This window comes from Stegostoma tigrinum, chromosome 23 (genome assembly GCF_030684315.1).
Source record: "Stegostoma tigrinum isolate sSteTig4 chromosome 23, sSteTig4.hap1, whole genome shotgun sequence".
Classification (NCBI taxonomy): domain Eukaryota; kingdom Metazoa; phylum Chordata; class Chondrichthyes; order Orectolobiformes; family Stegostomatidae; genus Stegostoma; species Stegostoma tigrinum.
Genome location: NC_081376.1, coordinates 24,303,556 through 24,328,041, shown reverse-complemented (window position 1 = coordinate 24,328,041; position 24,486 = coordinate 24,303,556). Strand labels below are relative to the sequence as shown.

The window sequence follows — 24,486 nt, the reverse complement described above, 5'->3', positions numbered from 1 at the left end:
AGCATGGAGGCCAGAACTGAAGGCAGTATACCAGAAGTGGCCTAATATGTTCTTTTCCTGAGGGCTTAACCCCCTTTTATATAAGCAGCATAAAAACAGGATAATGAAAACTGGTGGGAAAAGGTGGTATTTATGACAACGATGGAAGTGGGGTAGGGTAGCAGGCATAAACTGGGTTGACAGACATGGGTGCCAAGTCAAAAAAGAGCAAAGGGGCTGCTAGTTTTAAACAGAGCAGAAGTTATGCTGAACGAGTGCCAGCAGCAAGTGTAAATAGTCTAAAATGGGTTGACTGTTCTGGATGCATACACAATAGGACCTGAGGTTGGACAAGAGACTTGGAAGAAGGTTTACATTCTCTGATTCAGTGTTGAATTCTGACAATTGTAAATTGTCTTATTCCTCCAGCTTGCTTTGAGCATCCTTTAAGAACTGAAGCAGCCTGAGACACTAATATTGACGTGAGAAAACAGTAGTGTGTCCAAGCGGCAGGCAACTAGAAACTCGGGTCACTTTTACAGACGTACCATTCCTCCCCTCCCCCTAATCTCAGCCACCATAAGCTAAAATACAACTATTTTTCACTGGCTTTCAATTCTGACAAAAGGTGGCTGGACTCCCAAGCGGCGACCTGTTTCTCGTTCCATTGCCAGACCTGCCGAGTTTCTCCGAAACACTTTGTGTTCGTTTCCAATCCCCACAATCCGCGGCCCTTACTTTTACTTTACAAAGGAAAACAAGTGAAATCTGTTTTGAGATCTGGGGGGAAAAAAATCACTTCGTGTTTCTAACCAACCTCGGATATTTCCAAAGAACTCACATTCTGGTGACCAACTGTTCTAACCATCCCGACTGAACATTTTATTTCACTTTTCGGAAAGGGTTTGGAGAAAACTTGCCCCGAAAGAGTTTGCGTTTGGCATCAAACACTGAATTTTTTTTTGAAACCATGAAGTTTCTAACAGAGATTTTAAGAGAAACGAGCAGCTTTAAGGTATCAGGAAAATGAAGAAGATCCTTTAGCAAAACAAACTACAAAGACGCCAACATCGAACTCCGCACCGAACAAAACTCTCAACTGTCGCCAGGGTACAGAAAGTTCTGGAACCCAAACCCATAATGCACCGCGGAGTCACTGCTGATGGGGATTGTGGGAAATTGTGACTGCGGCCCCGGTGAGTGGTGCTGCGGGGTGGGCCGAGTGATTCAGAGATGGAATGGAATATAGTCTGGGATCGGGGTGGGGGAGTGTTGCGAGTGTTTAAGGAGGGATGGGGTAAGCGAAAACGATGAGGGGTTTAGAAGGGAGGGAGAGAGAAAAAAAAAGCGGGCGGGGGTGGAGGGAAGAAGGGGGAGTGGAGTGAGAGTGGGGAGGGGGGGTCGGAGAGATGGGGGGGCAGTTGGGTGTACGAGAGAGAAGTGAAAGGGTTGATTAAGGAGAATTAGGTGAGAGATAGGGGAAGGGGCTAGGTGATGTGGAACACAGGGAGAGAGACGTGTGAGAGGAATGGTCAAGGTAGTCAGAGGGGATGGGCAAGGAGTATTGGGTGGCAGGGAATGGCAAAGATATTGGGGGATGGGGTAATGGAGTGGGGTGAGGAGAGGTGTTGGAGTTGGGAAAGGGGTGGCAAGGGACATGGGTGGTTGGACAGATTTAGAGGCCTGTGGACTGGTAACTGGAGGATGGTGGGATGAGACTGGAGGGGGTAGATGGCAAAAAGGTTGGCAAAGATAGAAGCTTGAATGGATTGGGTTTTGATAAGGGTGGCAATGGTTGCTGGCAGAGAATAGGGTAAGGCAGGCATGGAAAAGAGGACAGAGAAGAGGATTAGAGATGAAATGGGATGGATGATGCTTAATGGTGTGGGGAGTGGGAGAAGCGTTGGAGGCATGGTGAGTGAATTAGTGTTGGGCAAATGGAGGAAAGCAGGAGTGTAGAGTGAGGTAACCCTTTGTGCAGCCTTGGGGAATGGATCCAACTCATCTGAGGAGGGTAGTGGAAGTACATAACACAGTGAAATGCCCCATGGCAGCAGTTAAATAATGACCAAATTGTTTGATTTCTGCGTGATGCCAAGGTTCTCAGTTTAGTCTGTTTTTATTTCTCCAGGAGAGTGTAGTGTTGTAATGGCAGCAGTGCTAAATGAGAGCCACCGACGATTCCTGCAGACTATGATGTCTCAAGGAATTCTAGAAGGATCGATGATGAGGAAATTGCACAAACATTGTTGTGAAACACACCAAGGTCAGCTGACTGTTAATGTGCATTTACTTCTTGTGGTCTTTCTCAGAAGAAAGATCATCTTGAAATTTAATGTTGCTCAAGTTTGTGGGCAGTTTTATGCAAGAGAACTATGGGCTTTCAATATTTAGTGTCTTGTCATAGGTCAACATTTGAACATCACTTCGAGTGAGTTACTTACAAGTACAGTGATTTGTTATGCACAGCACTTAATCCCAATAACAACAGTCTCAATGCTGTTAATAGGCTTTTGGTGGGACAAGTAGATCTTCCATGTCTTGTTTGTGATTAGCCTGGTACATGAAGCAGAGTTGTTTAATTGCAGAAACTAAGCATCATGGAGCAAAATAGTGTTAACATTTTGTGTCCAAAACAAATCATCTTCAGACCTGAATGTTTCACTGTCACAGTGTTTCCCCAATCTTCCTGCCTTATAGCATCCTCCATCCCATTTCACTTCTCATCCCTCAGTTCTGGAGAAGAGTTATACAGAGTCTGTTAACTCCATCTCTTTGCAGATGTTGCCAGACCTGTTGAGTTTCACCAGCGTTCTGCATGTGTTTCGGGTTTCCAGCATCTACGATACTTTGCTTTTATTGTTATTTAACTGCTTACCTGGTCTGCTGCATACTGCCCGTGATAAAGGTAGTTTCAGTAAGGTCAGTTCAGGTTTTTGTAGCTTTTATCGACGTAGTTAGGTGGTAACTTGGTCAATTTGCAAATTTAGATAAGAAACCAACAAGGTTAGATTTTGATTTATAAAAATTGTACAATACTTGAAAGAGGTTATGCACTAAAAATAGAAATATTTTTTATTGAAGTAAATTGGTTGAGGAAAGTTTGTGGGAAATTCAGTGTGGGAACATGCCTATTGCTGTTGTGAGTTACAAATATTTCCAGAGTCTTATCTGTCATCCACCCACCCTCTCCTCTCATTCTTTTACACACCATTACTTTGATTACATTAGGGTTTCCACTGATTTACTCACTTTCTTTGAGTTCAACAGATTGATTCACTTCTTTATCAAGCAGTTGTTGCCTAACTACTTGTGAATACTTGGTGAGATCAGTCCTTCAGTAACTGGAACGGTAGAAAAATGGCAAGAAATTGACTTCTGCACTCTCCATTTGATATAATTTAACATCATTATTGAAATCTTTTATTCAGTTTGATTTTTAAATTTCTATTTACTCTTGTGAGAGTAATTGTGAGATCTGATTCAGGGGTCTGGAATCTGCTTCTGACTGAAATGACCATTCTTTTTGAGTGCTGGTAGATAACAGCTGTTAGGCAACGTTAATTTTCTTACAGATCCTGTGCTCACTCTTGGTGCGCATTCAAGTTTGAACTCTGTTGTCCAGCATTGATCCCTGGATACCAGGAGCAAGAATCCCTGTTGATTTATCTACAAAACTTATTTTCCTACTTTTGTAGTGTGAAGGCTGTGGCTGAATAAAAACTGAAAGGACTGCAGATGCTGTAAATCAGGAAAAAAACCCAGAAGTTACTGGAAAAACTCAACAGGTCTGGCAGCATCTGTGAAGACAAACGGCAGCACGGGGATCTCAGTGGCTACCACTGGTGCCTTACAGCACCAGGGACCCGGGTTCAATTCGAACCCCGGGCAACTGTCTGTGTGGCGTTTGCACGTTCTTCCTGTGTCTGCGTGGGTTTCCTTTTGGTGCTCCGGTTTCCTTCCACAGCCTGTAGATATGCAGGATAGGTGGATTAGCCATGGGATGTGCAGGGTTACAGCAATAGGTGAGCCTTGGTGGGATACACTTTGGAGAGTCAGTGTGAACCTGTTGGGTCGAATGGCCTGTTTCCACACTGAAGGGATTCTAATCGAAATCAGAGTTAACGTTTCGGGTCTGGTGAACCTTTCTCGGAACTGACGGCAGCAAGGAAATGTCAGTTTGTATGCAGAAAATAGGGTAGGGTGAGGGGATAAGGGGGAGCTCAAAGAGAGAGAAGAACAGTTGGCACATCAGTAAACGACCATGGTCAATGTGCCCTAAATTCTGGGAGCAGGTGGGGTCATAAATGGAAGAAATGTTTAATACAGGTGACTGGTTTGTTGTTGGTTGCCATTAACCTATGAGAAGGAGAGAGTGAATTCATGTTGTAAATGCCTTCTGACGCTGTGGAGTGACCTGAGTGATGAAAAGATGCATTTGCATGGGTATACCTGAAGTAGTACACTGAACACGTTGCTATATCTGTCCCAGTGTAAAGCAGATTACGTATCATACTATACACTTTCATTCTCAATGCTGTATCTATTTCACAGTGCTTACTATGATATCATAGCTCCTCAGTTTGATTATTGAAATGCTGATTATAGGTCTTCTGTCAGAGGGCAAGATTTTTGCACACCTGGCATTGAGTACACAGTATAGAGGAGACCAGGGATGAGTTCAGTGGGCATACTGTTTACGTTTTGTAATGTGTATTTGGCCAGTTAATGGTTAAGGGTTTAATAGAATTTGAACAGTTATCTACATGCTCTTTGAAAGAGTGAAATGTGAAACTGTTGCCTAAGATTCTAGATTTACGTAAGGCTGACATCACTGAGATGAAACCGATTGTCTACAGTAAACTGGACAAATCTGTTAAATGGGTAAGATGACAGAAGATCAATGAGAAGTGTTCAGAAAGTAATTTGAAATACAGAATCCTGAGAGGTAAGAAAGTCAGATCCTACTAGTCAAAAAAAGGCAGTTGTGGATGACTAGAGGTAAGAAGCTAAGAGTAGATCTTACAAAACTTGAATGAGAAACTTGGCAAATAGGATAGGTACAAATAAAGGAAAAGGATTAGAAAACTGAAACAAAGAGCAACAATGAGCTTTGCAAAGGATATCAAAATCGCAAACCATTTTTACGTTTACATTAGGAAAAATGTGTAGTCAAGAGCAATATGAATGCCTTAGACTGATAAGTGTTGCCAACGAAAATAAGGACATATTGAGCATGCTGATTAATTTGCATTTTAAAATATTTAAAATAGAGAGTGAGGCCAGTGTGCTCAAGAAAATTGATACTGAATCAAGGATTCACTAGAATTTATGTAACAAAGTAGGTGAAGAAATAAAGGCACGAGAGAATGATCATCCCTGTGTAGGGATGCTTTTTATCCCAAGATTTTTAACGACTTGAGAGTGAGAAGGGACCATCCATATAATTTTACAAAGTTGTCTGGTACAGTTGTTTGGATTTTATTTAACTTGAACTGAAGAACTTATTTAGTAAGGACTCTGTTAGCTAAAGTTGAAGTTCATGCGATTAAGCTGGTTAGGATATCAGCTGAGTGGCAGGAGACTGAGTAAGGATAATGGGCAGATACTCACATTTGCAGAATGTGACTACGGTTGCCTTGCAAGTACCCTTGTTTGGTGCCTCAGCTGTTTACCATATTTATCAATGACCTGACCTTTGGATTTGCTAAAGGCCTAAGCTACATGTCAGTGGCAAGGTAAGCAGATGAAAGTGTAAAATTTGAAGGAGACTAAGTGAATGGGCAAAACTGTGGGAAATGGATTTCAGTTAGCTGCATGAGGGTATCTACTTTGGTACTAAAGGGATAAAACATCCTACCTATTGCAGGAAGACTTGTTTTTAAATCGTTAGGACTGCAGTAAAGATTATAAGGAAGTTTTAAACTATAAGGAGAGGCTGGGACTTTTTTCCCTGGAGTGCAGAAGCCTGAGGGGTGACATTGTAGAGATTTAGTAGAATCATGAGGGACGTATATGAGGTGACTAGCCAAGGTCTTTTTCTCAGCGTAGCGGAGTCCAAAACTAGAGGGCATCGGTTTAACTTTTTCACACAGTGGTGTGTATGAAGTAGTCGAGGCAGGTACAGTTGCACCATATAAAAGACATTTGGACATGTACGTGAATAGGAAGAGTTTAGAAGGACGTGGGCCCAATGCAGGCAAATGGGACAAGTTCAGTTTAAGAAACCCAGTTGGCATGGATGAATTGGGCTGAAGGGCCTGTTTCCATGCTGTATACCTCTGTGACTCTGACTCTGTAATACAGAAAATTGTCAAAATAACCTAATGCTAACCTTGATATTGAAAAGATGAATACAAGAATGAGACTAAAAACAAATAATTTGGATGCCGGAAATTTGAAATAAAAACAAAGTGCTGGAGCAACTCAGCAGGTCTGGCAGAATCCGAAACGTTAACTCTGTTTCTCTCTCCACTGATTTACTGGAGTACCCTAGAATTCCATGAACAGGTTTTGACACTATACTTTTGGACAGATATATTGGTTTGGAGGGAATGCATGTAGATTGCCAATGATCTTTTGGGTTTGAGAGAATTAGGGAGAATGCATAGGATTGATGGAAACTATTTCTGCTTGCTGGTGAGTCCTTTTGGCAGTCGTTTGTCAACGAGTATGATTGCCCATCTAAGAAAGTATGTGTCACTGGTAGGGGGTTCTTGGGTGAGTCTAGGCCTAACTGACAGAGCCAGAAATTGCAGCCTTATCTTTCAAGAGTCAAATAAAGGAACACTCTTACTTGCTAAGGATTGTAGAAAACTGCACCTGTCTTCTGCAAGCAGCAGTTGGTGCATGATCATCTTTAAATTTACTGTTAAGATTGACACGTGTTAACCAAAAGTATCAAATAATGTAGAGTACAAAGGACAATGTGGATTTAGGTTGTAGATCAACAATGATCTCATTGAATCATGGAATAGGCTCACGGCAGTACATAGCATACGTCTGTTTCTCTGATCAGTGTCTCAGTGGCAAGAAAAATGTGTTTGGGGGAAACACGGAAGACGCGTGAGACCTATTTCATCTACTACACTCAATAATTGCTGATTTCTGCTAACTTGGTTTAAAAAGGAAAAGAGTATTTTCCCTTCAGCGGTGCGGCGTGGTTGAGCCCAGCCACGTTTTTTTGTGGTTTATTAAGAGGATGTTTGCGGGATTTGGTGTTGTAAAGTACAAGAACACTTTTACTGCACAACCTGTCTCCCACCCCGTAACTTTCCATGATGACTTCCTGTCTCTAGTGTCTAAGTCTAAAGTACATAAAAGTACCACTGAATACTAAATAAAGTGAAATTTCTAATATAGTGAGTGCTGAATGAAGGTATCTAGTTAGTTTGTCAGCCTCCAGATAATGTTCTTTTCAAAGCCAATGGCGTCTGCTTTCATCCTTGCCAAGATTTGAAGATGTTTACATAATCTGCAGCTTCCCCAATTTGATGTATGAGCGTAGTTCAAAACTCAAAACTAAATTGAAAACTGCTAATTGAACTGGCAAGATGGTGGGGACCATATTTCAGCTCAGTTAATCAGCCTGTCTGGGCCACACTTTGTCAGCCATAGTCATCTGAGACACTTGGGCAGTAACCTGGTGAGTGGCCCAGTTACCTATTGTAGAATCGATAAAATGAACACTGGGGACATAACATAAAGTTTATTCTCCTATCAATGAGGGTGGTATGTCCTCTGTTGAGTAGGAAATTGGAATACTGTTAAGAATTTAAAATCAATTTAATGTAAATTTTAAAAGCAAGTTAATGGTCTGAATGGCAAGTTTGCAGATGACATTAAGATTGGTTGAGTAGCAGATAGTAAAGGGGACTGTCGAAGAATGCAGCAGAATATAGATAGATTGGAGAGTTCAGCGGAGAAATGGCAGATGGAGTTCAATCCAGGCAAATGCGAGGTGATGCATTTTGGAAGATCCCATTCAAGAGCGAACTATATGGTAAATGGAAAAGCCCTGGGGAAAATTGATGCACAGAGAGATCTGGTGTTCAGGTCCATTATACCCTGAAGGTGGCAACGCAAGTTGATAGAGTGGTCAAGAAGGCGTACAGCATGCTTTCATTCATCAGATGGAGTATTGAATACAAGAGTTGGCAGGTCATGTCACAGTTTTATAGGGCTTTGCTTCGACCACATTTGGAATACTGCATACAGTTCTGGCCGCCACGTTACCAAAAGGATGTGGATGCCTGAGAGAGGGTGCACAGGAGGTTCACCAGGATGTTGCCTGGTATGGCGGGCGCTAGCTATGAAGAGATGTTGAGTGGATTAGGATTATTTACATTAGAAAGATGGAGGTTGAGGGGGGACCTGTTTGAGGTTTACAAAATCATGAGAGGTATAGCCAGGGTGGATAGCAAGAAGCTTTTTCCCAGAGTTGGGGACTCAATTACTAGGGGCCACAATTTCAAGGTGAGAGGGGAAAAGTTTAAGGGAGATATGTGTAGAAAGTTCTTTTCGCAGAGGGTGGTGGGTGCCTGGAATGCGTTGCTAGGGAAGGAGGTAGAGGCAGGCACGATGCAGTCATTTAAGAAGTATCTGGATAGATACATGAATGGGCAGGGAGCAGAGGGATACAGATCCTTGGAAAATAGGTGACAGATTTAGATAGAGGATCTGGATTGGTGCAGGCTTGGAGGGCCAAAGGGCCTGTTCCTGTACTCTAATTTTCTTTGTTCTTTGTTCTTTAACTGATATGCTATCCTGTACTCTTTGTTGAACCAGGGTTTATCTCTTAGCCTGTGCCAGACTGTTACCTATTATGACCAAAATACAGTTCTGCTACTACCAAAGGCTCACATTGTCTCATGGGTATCTAGTTTTGAGTTGGTAGCTCTGTTCAAAGTGTCGACCATTTAGCATGGTGGTGGTGTCAAACAATATGATGGAGGCCATCCTCAAGCTGAAGATGGGACTTTGACCACCACACAATCCTTGTATGATACTCCGAACAGTATTGTCATGGATATTCAATTTGCAGATGTGGATAGGTGAGAAGATCTCAAATAAATTTTTTTTCTGTTGTTGATTCCCTCACCCTCTGTGATAGACTAAAGCAACCATGTCATTTAGGACTTGACCAACTGTGCGATTAGTGGGGCTGCTGATGGACATCAAAGACAACGCAACCAGAGTACATTCAGTGCCCTTGCCACCTTCAGTGGCTTTCCTGGCTCATGTTTGACCTGATGAGGCTTCATGGTTTTGAATGAATATGGAGGACTCCCAGGGTCATTGCTTCCTGACCCTAATACTCTGCCACCACCTCTTCTGGTTCTGGGGGTGGATGGTGGTGGTGGTGGTGGTCTCAGAAGGGAAAAACCTGTCTCTCCAATTTGAAATACTTCTGAACCAGAAAGTTTCTGTACCTCAGTTTCTGATTTACCTTGCAGATCTGGATCCAGTTTAATTTTAATTCTAGCTTGAGGGGAAATAGTTTTAAATTGAGGGGTGATAGATATAGGACAGAAGTCAGAGGTAGGTTCTTTACTCAGAGAGTAGTAAGGGTGTGGAAAGCCCTGCCAGCAACAGTAGTAGACTTTCCTACTTTAAGGGCATTTAAATGGTCTTTGAATACACCTATGGATGATAATGGAATAGTGTAGGTCAGCTGGGCTTCAGATTGGTTTCACAGGTCAGTACAACATCGAGGGCCGAAGGGCTTGTACTGTGCTGTTATGTTTTATGTTCTCTGTTCTATGTTCTACGTTCTGTGTTCTAACTGAAGCCCTGTTTGCAAGAACTTGTGTTGGTCAGTGGTTGTTAGCAAGAGGACAATAATTATTCACTAAATTCTGGCCTTTGTTTTTCAGACTGTTGGTCAATAAGGATGTTTTCCTTTTGTCCTATTGAAAATGCCATTTCTGCAGAATTTTTGTTCTGTTGTAATGAAAATAAAAAATGCTGGAGAATTCCAGCATCTGAGGAGAGAAAACCATTCACAGTTTTGAAGAAGTCTGAACTGAAATATTAACATCAAAAGCTTTGCATAATGATTGCTCTGTTTTACAGAGACTTTGCAGATTAATGCCCACTCAAATTCTGGGGGGAGGAGCAGAGTTGGAATTTGAATTTGGTGCTTCGTAATGCTAGTTTAACTTAGCCTTGGATACTTTGTCAAGAAAAGAGAAGTTTTTCAAATTTGTATAGTATTTCATAGAAATATTGAGAAATTTTTCAATGATGTAATCAGGCAGGAAGTTACTCAGGAACCTAATTCGTAGCCACCACTTGGGCAATTTGCGCTGCTTTTGTAAGTGCCAGTTCATTGTTAATGTGAGTCCCAATTGTTTTGCACACTTTTGCTTTATTTCCGGAGGCACTGACCTTCCAAGTATCATTAATTACTTGGGTACTGCCAAGTAATGTTCTGTATAACTTTTTTTGAGTGCAATTTCTTAACTGCATAATCATTTCAATAAATCTTTTTATAATTTAAAGTGGAAGATAAATAACACCTTATACAAGACTTGAAGCTTTGGCTTGCTGTGGAACCATGCAGCTTTGAAGCTTTGGCAGCTTGGTGACTTAGTGGTTAGCGCTGCTGCTTTGCAGTAGCAGTGGCCTGGGTTTGATTCCAGCTCGGGCAACACAGTGCAAAGTTTGTACGTTCTCCCCATGTTTGCATCAGTTTCCTTCCAGTGTCTGGTTTCCCCCCTCAGTCCAAAGATGTGCAGGTTCGGTGGACTGTCATGCCAAATTGCCTATTATGTGCAGGGATATGCAGTCTTAGGTGGATTAGCTATGGGAAATGCAGGGTGACAGGGATAGGGTAGGGGTGTGTGTCTGGGCAGGATGCTTCTCAGAGGAGCAGTGTGGATTCAGTGGGCCTTATGGCCTGCTTTCATGCTGTGGGGGTTCTCTGATTCTATGAATATTATCGTCAAGCCATTGGTAACTGTCCAGGAGCGCTCTTCCTTGGGTGTCGATGGGATATTCAGCTGTAGATGTTGGTATGCCTCTAAACAGATACGTATTCATAATGACGATTAATAACTTAGACTGATTGTCTCACCTCTACAGTCTGGGCTTCTGCCACTACCCTACTATTGAGACAAACCATGATTTCTTTTTTCCTTTCAGGACGTAAATCCAATGCAATTGTTCGAAGTGCACGTCTGTAAAGAACTGCGAGGAATGTTTTAATAACTCTCTGGTGTTGTTAGTAAGGACGGCATTTATTGCCTCTCCCCAGTTGTTTCATGACAATGATGGTATGTCTTTTTGAATGGCCGTGGTGTGCCTTTGTAGTGGTTTATGACAACTGAACATCTTGCATTGCCACTTGGGAGTACAGTCAAAGATTGTGTCGGTGTGGGATTGGAGCTGTACATTTCCGTTGATGGGAGACCTGTACTTGGCCAGAGGTGGAAATCTGTTCTGTAATGTCGTTCACAGCGTCAGGAAGTCCGTGTTCACTTTCCACCAGTGAAAATGTTTTGAAATGCAGTAGGAAATACAACAAACAGAAATACAGCGATGATTGGATGATCTGTTTTCCTGCTGTTGATTTTAGTTTTGTTTATGGATTGTGAACATTGCACGTAAGATGAGTCTGAAATGTTCTTGAGAAGCTGCTTTCAACCTGTACAGTCTGTGTGCTATAAGAACATTCCAGTACTGTTAGGGAGGATGTTCTACAGTTTTGATAGGGCAGCAATAAAGAGATGGTGACAGTTTCGAGTTGGCAATGTGTCTCTTTGGGGCAACTTACAAGTGTTGATCTCACCCTCTGCCCTTGTGCTTCAAGATGGTAGAGATCACAGGTTTGAAAGTTTGTGTTAAAGTGCATCTTTATTTGAGTCACAAAGAGTGATTTTAGGAGTCCTTCAGTCACCAGCTCAGAGAGAGTATTTAGTCTGGATTGGATTTTGAATTTTCTCCTCCTCTAACCTGTCTACTTTTTAAAATTAATTTGTGGGATGTGGGTGTCACTGGGTGGTCAGCATTTATTACCTCTTCCTAATTGCCCTTGAGAAGGTGGTGCTTAGCAGCCTTTAATTGTTGCAGTCCATTTAGGTCGACCCATGAGATGGATCATCCACAAGACACTTATGGCTGAAGATTGCTGTGAAAGCCTCAGCCTTATCTTTTGCACTGATGTGCTGGGCTCTCCAATCATTCGAGGATGAAGATATTTGTGAGGCCACCTCCTCCAGTGAGTTGTTTTATTGTCCAGCACCTTTCACAACTGGATGTGGCGCGACTGCAGAGCTTAGATCTATTGGTTGTGGGATTGCTTAGCTCTGTGTCTCAATTATTGCTTATGCTGTTTGGCATGCAATTAGGCCTGTTTGGTGGCTTCACCAAGTTGACACCTCATTTTCAGGTATGCCTGGTGCCACTCCTGGCATACCCCCCCTGCACTCTCTATTGGAGCAGGGTTCAGTCCCCTGGCTTGATGGTAATGGTTGAGTGGGGGATATGCCACACCGTGAGGTTATAGATTCTGCTGGAGTACACTTCTGCTGTTGATGGCCCGTAGCACCTTGTGGTAGCCTTGTATTGCTGGATCTGTTTGAAGTCTGGCCCATTTAGCACAGTGATAGTGTTACACAACACAATGGAGTTTATTCTCAATGTGAAACTGAAGCTTTGTCTCTGCAAGGACTGTGTGGTGGTTGTTCTTATCAATATTATCATGGACAGCAGGTGGCAGATTGGTAAAGATGAGATCAGGTATGTTTTTCCCCTTGTAGGTTCTCTCACCACCTGCTGCATACCCAGTTTAGCAGCTATGTCCTTTAGAACCTGACCAGCTCGATCAGTAGTACTGCCAAGCTACTGCTGGTGGTGGACTTTGAAATCTTCCAGCCAGGTACATTTTGTGCCCTTGCCATCCTCACTGCTTTCTCTAAGTGTTGTTCAACATGGAAGAATACCGATTCATCAGCTGAGGGAGGATGGTATTTGGAAATCAGCGGGTTTTCTTGTCTATGTTTAACCTGAAGCTGTGACTCTTCATGATGTTTGGAGTCATGTTGAGGACTCCCAGGGCACCACCTTCCTGATTGTATGCCACTGTACTGCCACCTCAACTGGTGGGACAGGATGTGTCCAGGGATGGTGATGGTGGAGTCTGGGACATTGTAAGATACGGTTCTGTGAGTAAGACTGTTAGGCTGTTGTTTCCCCAGTCTGTGAGACTGGACTTCTGAATTTTGACGCTAGCCCGCAGGAGGACTTTGCAGAGTCAACAGGGCCGTTTCTGCTGTTGTCTTTTCTGCTGTCAAGGTCAATGCCAGGTGATCCTTTCGGTTTCATTTCTTTGAGACTTTGTCGTGATTAGTACAACTGAATGGGTTGCTTGGCTATTTCAGAGGTCAATTAAGAGTCAGTTGCATTGCTGTAGGTGAGCTTGTTGACTTGCTCGCCGAGCTGGCTTGTTTTGTCACCATGCTAGGTGACATTAGTGGAGCCTCCAATGAAGTAGTGTTTATCTACTCCACTTGGAATTTACACTGCTTCATTGGAGGCTCCTAGCATGGTGATGAAACGTCTGAATGAGAACAAGTCAGCTTGGTGAGCAAGTCAACAACCTCACCCACAAACTGAGTTACAGATCTTTGTCAAAACTTTGAACATTTCTGTAGGTCTGGAGTCAGATGTAGGCCAGACCAGGATGGCAGATTTCCTTCCCTGAAGGATATGAGGGAACCAGATGGGGTCTTCTGACAATCAACAATGATTTTGTGGTCATCAGTAGATTCTTAGCTCCAGATTTATTTATTGAATTCAAATTCCACTATCTGCCATGGTGGGATTTGAACCAGGGTCCCAGGAACATTAGCTGAGTTTATGGATTAATATTCATCAATTATACCACTAGGACACTGCCTCTTGCCCAGTCTCCAGAAATCAGCTCATTGGACCTTCTCTGCTCTGTCTTAAGGTAATTACTGCAGTTCTTTAAAAGACAAATTTGAGGTAATTGGTTAGTTAGCTTATAACTGAGGAGTAATGTTGGCTCCTCCAGAATACCCAGGGAATCTCTCTTTCTGACGCAGCAGATTGGACAGACAGCTCTCTTGAAGGAAGACACCTGTGACAATGCAGCACTCAGTCACTATGCTTTTTAAATATCTTCTGAACAGACAGTTGCCACATTGTGCAAAGTATTTGTAACGTGTATTGCATGCTAGATCTGTTACTCTAATGACCTGCTTAGTACTCATACTGTGTCAGGTCTCGGCACGAAATATTCATCATGTCAATTCCATCTACTTCTGCCTAGTTGTAAATTAATCTTCTCAGCATCAGTGTAAGAGCTTAACTGTCATTCATGATGAAGTATGAACCCTGTAGCTCTGCCCTTACACCAGTCCAAGGGAACATGCTTTTCACCTACAAGGCCTTCTCAATATGTCTCTGGAACGATGGAAGGAGCTGAGTTTGAGGCCCCTGTGGATGTGGACTTAGAAAGTGTAAAGTGGTATATGTGATCTTTTTTCTGTTGGTTTGATGAATCTAATTTGCACAAAAATAATTTATTTTGTTTCCTGCGAAGTGGCAGAAAGAGGGTATTTGATATCTTTTGTTCTAAAATTTATTCTTTGGTCGGGTGTCACTGACAAGTTTGACATTCATTGTCCATCATTTGTAATAGGCTTGACCACTTCATAGGGCAGTTAGAGTTGCCCATATTGCTCTGCTCTGGAACTGGATTTATATTGAAACCAAATGGGGTAAGGATGGCAGACTTGTGGAGATAGAATCAGGAATGGCTTTCAAGGGTGTATTTAATAAATACAGGGAGGGAACGTTTGTGAGAAATGGTGGAGCAGAGAGCCTACAGAGACACAGGTGTTTTAACCATCTTTTGATCCATTTTTCCAACAAGATCAGTAACTTCTGTCTCTGAAATATCACTCATCTTTGCCCTGCCTCAATTCATCCACTGAAAACATCATCCATTCTTGTTACCTCTCATTTCAAGTCTTCCAATGCACTCTTGATCAGTCTATATCCTTCCAAAATCATTAAACTTAGTACTTCTAAAGTTCTGTCTATATCCAAACTTATGCCATCCTACTCACCCAGCACCTGAACCTCACCAACACACACAGACTCTTGATCATCAAATGCTCAAGTTTAAAATCCCCATCTTGTACAGGCACCGTTGTCTCCAGGTGGGCGGAAAGTATACTTGAAGATTGGATTGCAGTGATTGGGTTTCATATGCAATTAGTGTCCTTATGTATGAAAACGTGAATTGTCAAACAGATTCAAGGGAACAAAATATTTGTCTGGTTACTTCGTATTTCAGACGGTTCAATATGTGGTTGAAAAAAATGAAAAGTGCACAGAGAGGTTTAGATAATCAGCAGCACTTGTGTAGGATGCCTGAGATGTTATCGTCCCGGTGATGAAATTGCAACATAACTTTGGTTACTGGTTTGTTGTTGTACGGTCATTGTCAGCATAATACAGTATGTCAACATTGCAGAGGCTTCTCCAGGTCTTTAATTTTCTCTCATGAATTGTCTTATTTTTATTCAGCTCAATTATCAATGTCTTTGGAACAGTAAAGTAGGATGTTTCAAATTGAGTGTATCTGATAAAAAGGATCTTGAGCTGCAGGGATTGTTTTACTGCTCGTGCACAGTAACAAATTACTCAGACAGTGTATAATTAATTTTTTTCTGCAATATTTTTATTTGCTTTTTCTGCCAGTTTAAAAGTGAGAGCCAGTGTTCTGAGCGCTCAAAAAACAGTTTACTAGGCCAATGCTGACATGTCATTTGAGTGCAGTGTTCCACCTTCCTCCCAAAGCCTCACCAACAACAGCTTGGTTTAAATCACTGCAACCAAAGCTGGGACAAGATCCTGTAAAATAGTAGGAAAATGTAGCAGCTATTGGAAATCTGGACTTTAAGAAGGCACAGTCACAGCTGTAAGGAGAGACAAGCCTACAGTTCAGCTGTGTACACATTAAAATGCCAATAAACTGAATTCCTGTTCGTTGTAACTGAATGTACTTGTTTACTTTCTGTAAAATACTCCAGGACCTGCATCACTGCTTCCAATATCTTGAGTTATTTAAGTATTGATTTAGGTCTAGAAACGTTTGTAGAACTGTCTTAGTATTTGTGCACACCTTCCTGCTTTCTGAAAGATTATTTTCAACGGAACAAAAAAGAAAATTTTCTCTGTTGAAGAGCTCCACTACTATTGCCAATTACAATGGTAGATCATAACATTTCTCCAAAACGTTTGCCCTGCGGTTTCCAAAGACTCAGCCCTTGACTTCGATTAATGTGCTTTTCAAGCAACCTCCTACTGACTGGTTGCGGTGGCAATGTATTAGAAATATTCTTAATTCTTCTTTGTAAACTCTTGATTACTTGATGTGGAGGTAAAGAGAGACATTGTAAGAATATTATTCGAGAGTGACGTCTCCTCTGTCAAATATCTATTGTGTCTGTCATGAATTGGTCCTATAACAATTCTTCATTCTCCTAAATCTCCAGTGCATTATCGTCATGACCAGTTGGATGAGTTTATTAAAAATATCAACACCCATCTACAGCCTCTCTTCATGGAAATCAGGAAGGGGATGAGTGAGGATGATGGACAACAATATTATGCTCTGGTGAGAGGGAAATGCAATGTCTTTGTGGCTTTCACTTTGGTTGTTTGGGGGAAGTTAAGGCAGTTATCTTGTGGTGAAGTAACCACATGCCCAGTACATGCTGCGAGGAAAAAAAAATACACTTGTTTCATAGATGCAGTGAGCGTTCTACAAATCGAAATCTGTGAACTAACCTAGAAATGCACCGATGTCTTCAAATCTTTCTGTCACATCTGGAAAGGAATCGAGACGAGCAAGGACGCTTAGCCACACATACTCCTTTTATTCCTGTCGACTCCTGAGTGCTAACTCAGAATTCCTGAAGTCAGCCATAGGTGCTGCAGAAGTTTTGCCTTTCTTTTTCTTGTAGAATGAGTTCCATGTTGGTCAGTGCTGTTTTTCTGCCAAACTCAATTTCCGATTTTATGTCCTTTATCTTGTTATTTTTGTGTTTGACCCCTGACCCAAAGTTTATGAATTGAAACATCTTCAATTTGCCTTTGGCTGAACTTCACAAATCTACATAACATTCAGTACTCTGTCATTACCCCTTTGTCAGGTGTGTGGGTAGTAGTACCACCGGTAGCAGCAGAAAACAGTTTGCCACCCAGGTTGACAGGGCTGTTAAGAAGACATACAGTGTTTTAGCTTTAATTAATAGAGGGATCAAGTTCTGGAACCAAGAGGTTATGGTGAAGCGGCCGCACTTGGAGTATTGTGTACAGTTCTGGTCACTGCATTATAAGAAGGATGTGGCAGCTTTGGAAAGGGTGCAGAGGAGATTTACTAGGATGTTGCCTGGTATGGAGAGAAGGTCTTGCGAGGAAAGGCTGAGGGACTTGAGGCTGTTTTCATTAGAGAGAAGAAGGTTGAGAGGTGACTTAATTGAAACATATAAAATAATCAGAGGGTTAGATAGGGTGGATAGGGAGAGCCTTTTTCCTAGGATGGTGACGGTGAGCACGAGGGGGCATAGTTTTAAATTGAGGGGTGAAAGATATAGGACAAATGTCAGAGGTAGTTTCTTTACTCAGAAAGTAGTAAGGGAATGGAATGCTTTGCCTGCAACGGTAGTAGATTTGCCAACTTTAGGTACATTTTAAGTCATCATTCGACAAGCATATGGACGTACATTGAATAGTGTAGGTTAGATGGGCTTGAGATCGGTAGCACAACATCGAGGGCCAAAGGGCCTGTACTGTGCTGTAATGTTCTATGTTCTATAGGTACCCTTGGGAGTGAGGGAGTCATATCTCTTTACGTTTAGCAATGTCAGTCTCTGATCAGGACTCAAGTTGTCTTGAATGTGCTTCCTTTCTTTATAGTGGGTCTCTGCATATCCTGTGTCACTGATTATTTGATTTAAAACTGAGCTGTTTTGGGGGAAAGAGGGTTGAAATTGAAGCAAACTCAGCTTCTGCTAGCTAAATTAGAGAAATAACATTGGCAGCACCTGTAGAAATATCTCTGCTCAAGAATTTCATAATTAACACAAGATATTCCTCTTTAGATAGGTGCTCGATACATCTGCACTTGTAATGTGTAATGTGCTATTAATCTCCCTTTCACACTGAGTCCAGATTAACCTTGCGGAGACAGAGATCACCAGAATGGCATTTGATTACACAGAAACTGAGTTGGAACTGTTCAAGAAAACTGTGAGTTTGACATACTTTTCAATTTCAGAGTACAAATGCAGAGCTTGTCTTTTGAAATTTTACAGGCATAGGTGAAGTTTAAAATGTTTTTTTGTGCAATCTATTTAATTAACTGTGATAGCAATAATGTGTCGGTTATTAAGCCCACTACTCCAAGACACAGGATTAATATAAATGTTCAATTTGTCATCAAAATTGACAATTATTTCCTTTTTGTATTGCTATCCAGAAGAAAATGAACTTGCATCTGACTTTCTTGAAATAGCACATAATAAAACATTTTATCATAAAACTGAATTTTGAAAACAAGTTGTAAAACTGATTTACATCCACATTATAATCCAAAATTGGACAGTGGTCGAGATTCAACTTATTAGGGTTTACAAAGTATTCCATATAGAGGTGTGGAAATTTTCAGTTTTGAATATTTCGAAAAAGACAAGGGTAGAGGTACAAAAACAGAAGCTGCTGGAAGCGGTCAACATGTCTGGCAGAACTGTGAACAAAACAATTCAGAGTTAATGTTTTCCTTGGTTCTAAGGAAGGGTCACTGGATCCGAAACGTTAACTGTGAAGTTAACTTGCAGTTTCTGTTTTTGTTCCTGATGTATAACATCTGCCGTTCTTTTAGTTTTTATTTCAGGGTAGAGGTAGTCTTGCAATTAGCTGCTGCTCTGAAGTGTTTTTTTCATCCGTCCAGATTCCCTAGGCTCGTGAAAGCAAACCCTAGCTCAACAGAGATCATCCCCCCGCCCCCCCAAAATCGTCTCTTCCAAAATCACATTTTCCCGCAATGAACCCCACCTCCTAACTCCTTAAAAGTTTTGCTCAGCCACTTTCCAAAGTAATTTCACTTCTGGTAATTGGTTTATAGCCCACATTAAACTGATGTCATTTATAAGAAACTGAATGCGTTTCATTTAAACCCTTGCTGATAACTCTTTTTAATTCAGAAAGTGTCCGAACAGTTCAATATTTTTTCATTCCTTCATATAATCCATCACAATAGATATTTTTCCAGCAGAGTGAGCATCTTTAAATCTAGAGTAGATTTCTCAATCACTTAGTTTGTGGTGAATTGTAGAAGAAGCAATGTTATGAATCTCATTCGCATAGGAATTTAGCATTGAACTCTTTTAGCCGTTCTTCTGTTCTGGATACTTGACCTTTTCAGTACCTCCCACTTGGACATCATGCACTGTTATGACAGTTTGTATGCAAGTTACTGGAACACTGCACATGGGCTGTAATTTCTGCTGTAACTGGTAAAACTCGCTGACCTTGTTGAAATAAATGGAACTGTTCATTTAGTGTGTGTTTTGGACAAGGTAACACTATCTAAAGGAGATATTTAATATAACAACTTGCATTTTTATTGAAAATTTTCATAAATCAGGATTGACTTTTTTTTGAAGTAATGTGCTGGCCGTTCAGAGTCACCCTGAGGCTCTTCTCTTAAGCCAGTATATCTGAATCTAAATAAAGTCCTTTAATCATCTTGGTGCTGGTTAGACAAATGCTGCATATTGACAATCAGCTAGTCACTGCACTGGAGCGATATCTGTGGTGGCATTGCTGATTTGGACTTCCACATTGCTGCTTGTTTTGGTTGATGGGAGAAGAATGTGTGTCTGATCCCTTGTGCACTTGGCTCCTTTCAAAGTCTGATATTGACAGGGCTGTTGCATATCTGATCTCTGTACAATGAATGTTGGATGTAGTGTTGATAAAGGGCTGAAAAATATCTAGAAGAAAGCCACATCAGACACTGAAGATTGATTGGAAGCAGTTTCACATCATTCAAGGTCGTATTTAAAATCCTTTATTTTCAGATGGACCTAGTTTTGGAGTCAGAAAATGGCATGGTGTCTTCTACAGACATCCTAAATCTGGCAGATCAACTACAACCCAAAAAAATGAAGAAGAAAGAAGTGGAACAAGTGTTACAGCGATTTGTGCAGGAAAAGTGGCTCTGTGAGGCAGGTGACATTGACAGCTGTGTCATCTAATCAAAGATACACCTTGCGTGTGTGGAATGTTTTTGTACTGAATAATCCATTCAATTAACTGTTTTTCATTACTAGAATGATGGTGAGTACATTCTGAGCACTCGTTGCATTATGGAACTAGAACAATATATTCGCAACATGTACCAGGACCTAGTGAAGGAGTGCAACATCTGTCACAATATCACTATTCAGGTATTGTTACCTCCCCTACTCATTTTCTGGCAGAAATGGTGATTGTGGGTGAGGGAGAGGTGGTTTGTGTTGATGCTTTGAGCCTACCATGACAGACCTTGTCTAAAGCCTTACTAAAATCCATGTGGACAACATCCACTGCTGTACCCTCACTGCTCACCTTTGTCACCCCCTTTAAAAATTCACTCAAGTCAGTAAGACATGACCTGCCCTGCATAAAGCAATGCTTTTCCAAATGTGCAGAAATCCTATCCCTAAGAATTTTGTCCAATAGCTTCCCAAACACAGATGCGAGACTCACTGGTCTATAGTTTCCTGGATTATCCCTATATCCCTTCTTGAACAGACTAATGACACTAGCTACTTGCCAATCTCCAGGACCTCTCCAGTGGCTAATGAGGATACAAAGATCTTGGTAAGGCCCTAGCAGTCTCCTCGACTGTTACTCTCTGGCGACTCGTCCACCTTAATGCTCTTCAAAAGACCCAATGTCACTTTTTTCTTGATCTCAAAATGTGCTCCATACAACTTAACTATCCCCCATACCCTTTCTCCTGGGTGAATACAGATACAAAATACTCAAAAATTTAGGATCTCACCCATATCACATACCCTCCAAGCACAAGTTCCCTCTATCCTTGAGTGGTCCTTCTTTCTCCCTAGTTATCCCCTTGTTTTTGATGTTTATATAGAATTCCTTGGGATTCTCTTTAACCCTACTTGCCAAGGTCACTTCATGCTTTCTTGCTCTTCTAAATCCCTTTTTTAAATACTCCTCACAGGCCCTGTCTGATTTTAGCTTCCTAAACCTCACATTTGCTTCTTTTTCCCTTTTGACTAAATTCACAATCTCAATCTTTATCCAAGGGTCCTTTTACCTTAGAGATAATGGGAACTGCAGATGCTGGAGAATTCCAAGATAATAAAGTGTGAAGCTAGATGAACACAGCAGGCCAAGCAGCATCTCAGGAGCACAAAAGCTGACGTTTCAGGCCTAGACCCTTCATCAGAGAGGTCCTTTTTCCTTACTGGAATATTTATGGTCCTGAATTCTGACCAGCAGGTCTTTAAGCAATTTCCACATGCCAAATGTGGATGCCTGATAACAGCTCCACCCAATTAACACTCCCACCTCCAGCCTAATACTGATGTAATTCCACCCCCCCCCCCCCCCCCCGGCCGTGTAGTACATTCCCACAAGGTCCTGATTAATCCTTGTTTGTTACTGTCTTAAGAAGTTGTGATCACTGTTCCCAAAATGCTCACCCACTGAAAGGTCAGTCAACTGACCAGGCTCCTTAGCCAATACAAGATCCAGAATAGCCCTTCCTGTGGCTGAACTATCCACATACTGTTCCAAGAAACCCTCTTGGAAGAAGTTAACAAAATCTTCCATGGAAGCTTCTTGCTCTAAGGGAGTCCCAGTCAACATTGGGGAATTTAAAGTTACCCACTATGGAAAGACGCAATAAAAAGTTGTCACAATCTGCCTACATATTTGTTCCTCAATGTCTTGGTAGCTATTGGGTGGCCTGTAGCTGAACTATCGGAGTGACTGCACCAATTGTATTTTTGAGTTCTACTCCTGTTGCCTCAGTGCATGAGCCCTCTAGTATATCCTCTGAGTGCAAGTGTAACATTCTCCCTAATAGTAATGCAATTCCTCCATCTCTTTTCCCTTCCTTGTCTAAAGAAATGAAAATGTGGAACGTTGAGCAGTCAGTCCTATCCCCCTCTCAACCTAATGCTTTTAATGAACTGTTTTAAAACTCTTCCAAATATATATACATCTGTTGCTCTATAAATATAAATCTTCAATGATGTGCTGAATATTACTATTATGCTTTATTGAAATTTTGTTTTTGCTGATTTTTGGATTCACATTAAAGAATCAAAATAGGTCATGTTAGAAAATTATTCAGGAAACAGATGTAGAGACAGTATACTCGCGCTGTCCGTTGTGGGCTTTTATTTCTGTGTCTCAACTATGCCAGCTGTTGGACTACATTTACTTTTAAATTTATGTTTTGCTTCCAGGGCCAAACATGTGAGGTTTGTGGAGCCAAAATTCATTTCCCCTGTGCTGCAAAATACTTTCGAGGTCGGGATGAACCATGCTGTCCAAACTGTAGGCGGTTTTGGCCTCACGAAATCCCAGGTAATGTGTTTAATCAGCATTTTTATTATACAATTTACTTCATCCTGATAACAGCCCACATCTAATCTATTCATAAATACAATAGTTAGTTTGATGCTGCCTCTTGCTTCAACTCTTCACTTCTATTTCCAAACATCTGTATTGAGTGGGATGATATTTACATAAAGCAGATATTAAGTTAGGCACAGTGGAGAATCATGTAATCCTTGGAACTGAACACACTGAAAGCTACAGTTTATTCAAGGACTAGATTTGTATAAGTTAACAGAACCACCTGTTTCAGTTCTGCACTGGACTATTGTCAGGAATCCAGGGTAAACATGATGCAATTCTAGTCTTTTGCTGGCAGTACTGTAAAATTTTAGTTCAATGTAAACATGGTTCAAATTCTTTCAAGCCAGTAACTGATAATACTTCTAAGAAGTGCTCCTCCCACTCACCCCTCACAATAAGCCAAGGAGTTTGTGTTGGCCTTTACCACAGTGATTGAAACATTAATCAGTTGCCTCTTCGACATCCCTTGTTCCAGTAAACCATTTGGTCAAATTTCCTGTGAAGTTTCTGCTGCCCTACATTATTCCTTTTAGTTTCTTACTCATCCATACACATGGTCTATGTGAGTGTGACACCCATAAACCTTTGTCTCACCTTCATAGCTGATAGTTAACTGTTGTCTCCAGTTTTCATCCCTTTCTTTAAACTTGCTATTCATATAAAATGTGCTAAAGAAAAATGACTCCACTGCCATAGTTCCAATTTCCCTTTCAAGTCCCTTGAATATATTGTTTTTTCCTGCCAAATTTATGCCGTTATCTCCTGAGCTCAGTGTTTGAATCCCTCCACTCCAATTTCCACCACACCACAATATTGGAACAGTTTCTATCAATTTATAAATGAATCCTATGCAACTGTGACAGAAATTAGCTTTACCCGCTTGTTGTTCTTGACTTCTGTGACCTTTTGACACAGGCATTACAACTCTTAGAAAGAAGTTAGAAAGTATATACACAAATTTCAGGGCTGCTCACTTAATCTTCATTCTTCCCTTTATTCAGATGTCAGCAGGTCTGAACAGTCCATGCCACCACCTTCCTCCACACCAAAGATGCGACACCGATATCAGGAATGAGGCATTAAGAGACTTAAAGAAGCAAAGTGAAACGTCATATCGGCAGAGGATGATGGGCGGTGGGGCTGAGATTGAGAATAAAGATTGTGTTGAGATGAAATACACTCTAAACTAGTGTAAAAGGATGACACTACTGATTTTTTTTCTCTACCTTTTACTTTAACTGCACATTGCTTTAAAACACAAGATACATCTTGTTCCCATTATGTTTTGCTGTACAGCTACTGATTAGACCACTGCAGCACTGTACCAGTTAACAATTTGCATACAGTGTGTGCTAAACTGTGACATGAGATTACATAGTGAAAGATGAGGTGACAGTGATTAGAATGAGAAATCAATTTGAAATCTTGTTTCCATCAAGGATACTATGCAATGGAAAAAGGACTAATTATTTGTTAGTAAATAAACTAATTCCTTTTAAACCAGTGTTTTACCCTCCTTGACAGGCCTTTAACTTCCGATATCACCTCATCCTACTGAGACAGGAAGACACTTCAGGATGTGTAAAGGGCTAATACCAATAAATACAAGAACAACTCTAACTTGCAGCAGGAATTTGGCTTAAGGGTTAAACAGAATTAAAGCTCTTCAGAGACGGTGTGTTGACCAAGATACAATGATGGAATAATCTTGAACTTTACTTTGACCAGCACGTTCAAGGTACTTTGCTATGTGTGGAGAAGGCCAAAACTGATTATACCAACATGGTATAGGAAACTAATCAA

The 24,486-nt window shown here is 41.2% G+C and overlaps 1 protein-coding gene across 4 annotated transcripts; it reads left to right on the top strand.

The window, feature by feature from the left end:
• Nucleotides 1-1,046: 1,046 nt before the first annotated feature.
• On the top strand, nucleotides 1,047-24,183 carry nsmce1 (NSE1 homolog, SMC5-SMC6 complex component). 4 transcript variants are annotated; one of them, XM_048552321.2, is made up of 8 exons: nucleotides 1,047-1,175; nucleotides 2,111-2,245; nucleotides 16,512-16,633; nucleotides 18,193-18,270; nucleotides 20,103-20,249; nucleotides 20,355-20,471; nucleotides 22,509-22,629; nucleotides 23,685-24,183. In XM_048552321.2, the coding sequence occupies exons 1-8, from the start codon at nucleotides 1,142-1,144 to the stop codon at nucleotides 23,756-23,758; spliced, it is 828 nt and encodes a 275-aa protein (XP_048408278.1). In that variant the 5' UTR covers nucleotides 1,047-1,141; the 3' UTR covers nucleotides 23,759-24,183. The 4 variants fall into 4 exon arrangements, with proteins under 4 accessions (XP_048408278.1, XP_048408280.1, XP_048408276.1 ...); XM_048552319.1 differs by having other exon boundaries at nucleotides 1,173-1,276; XM_048552323.2 differs by lacking the exon at nucleotides 2,111-2,245 and having other exon boundaries at nucleotides 1,114-1,175.
• Nucleotides 24,184-24,486: the final 303 nt, after the last annotated feature.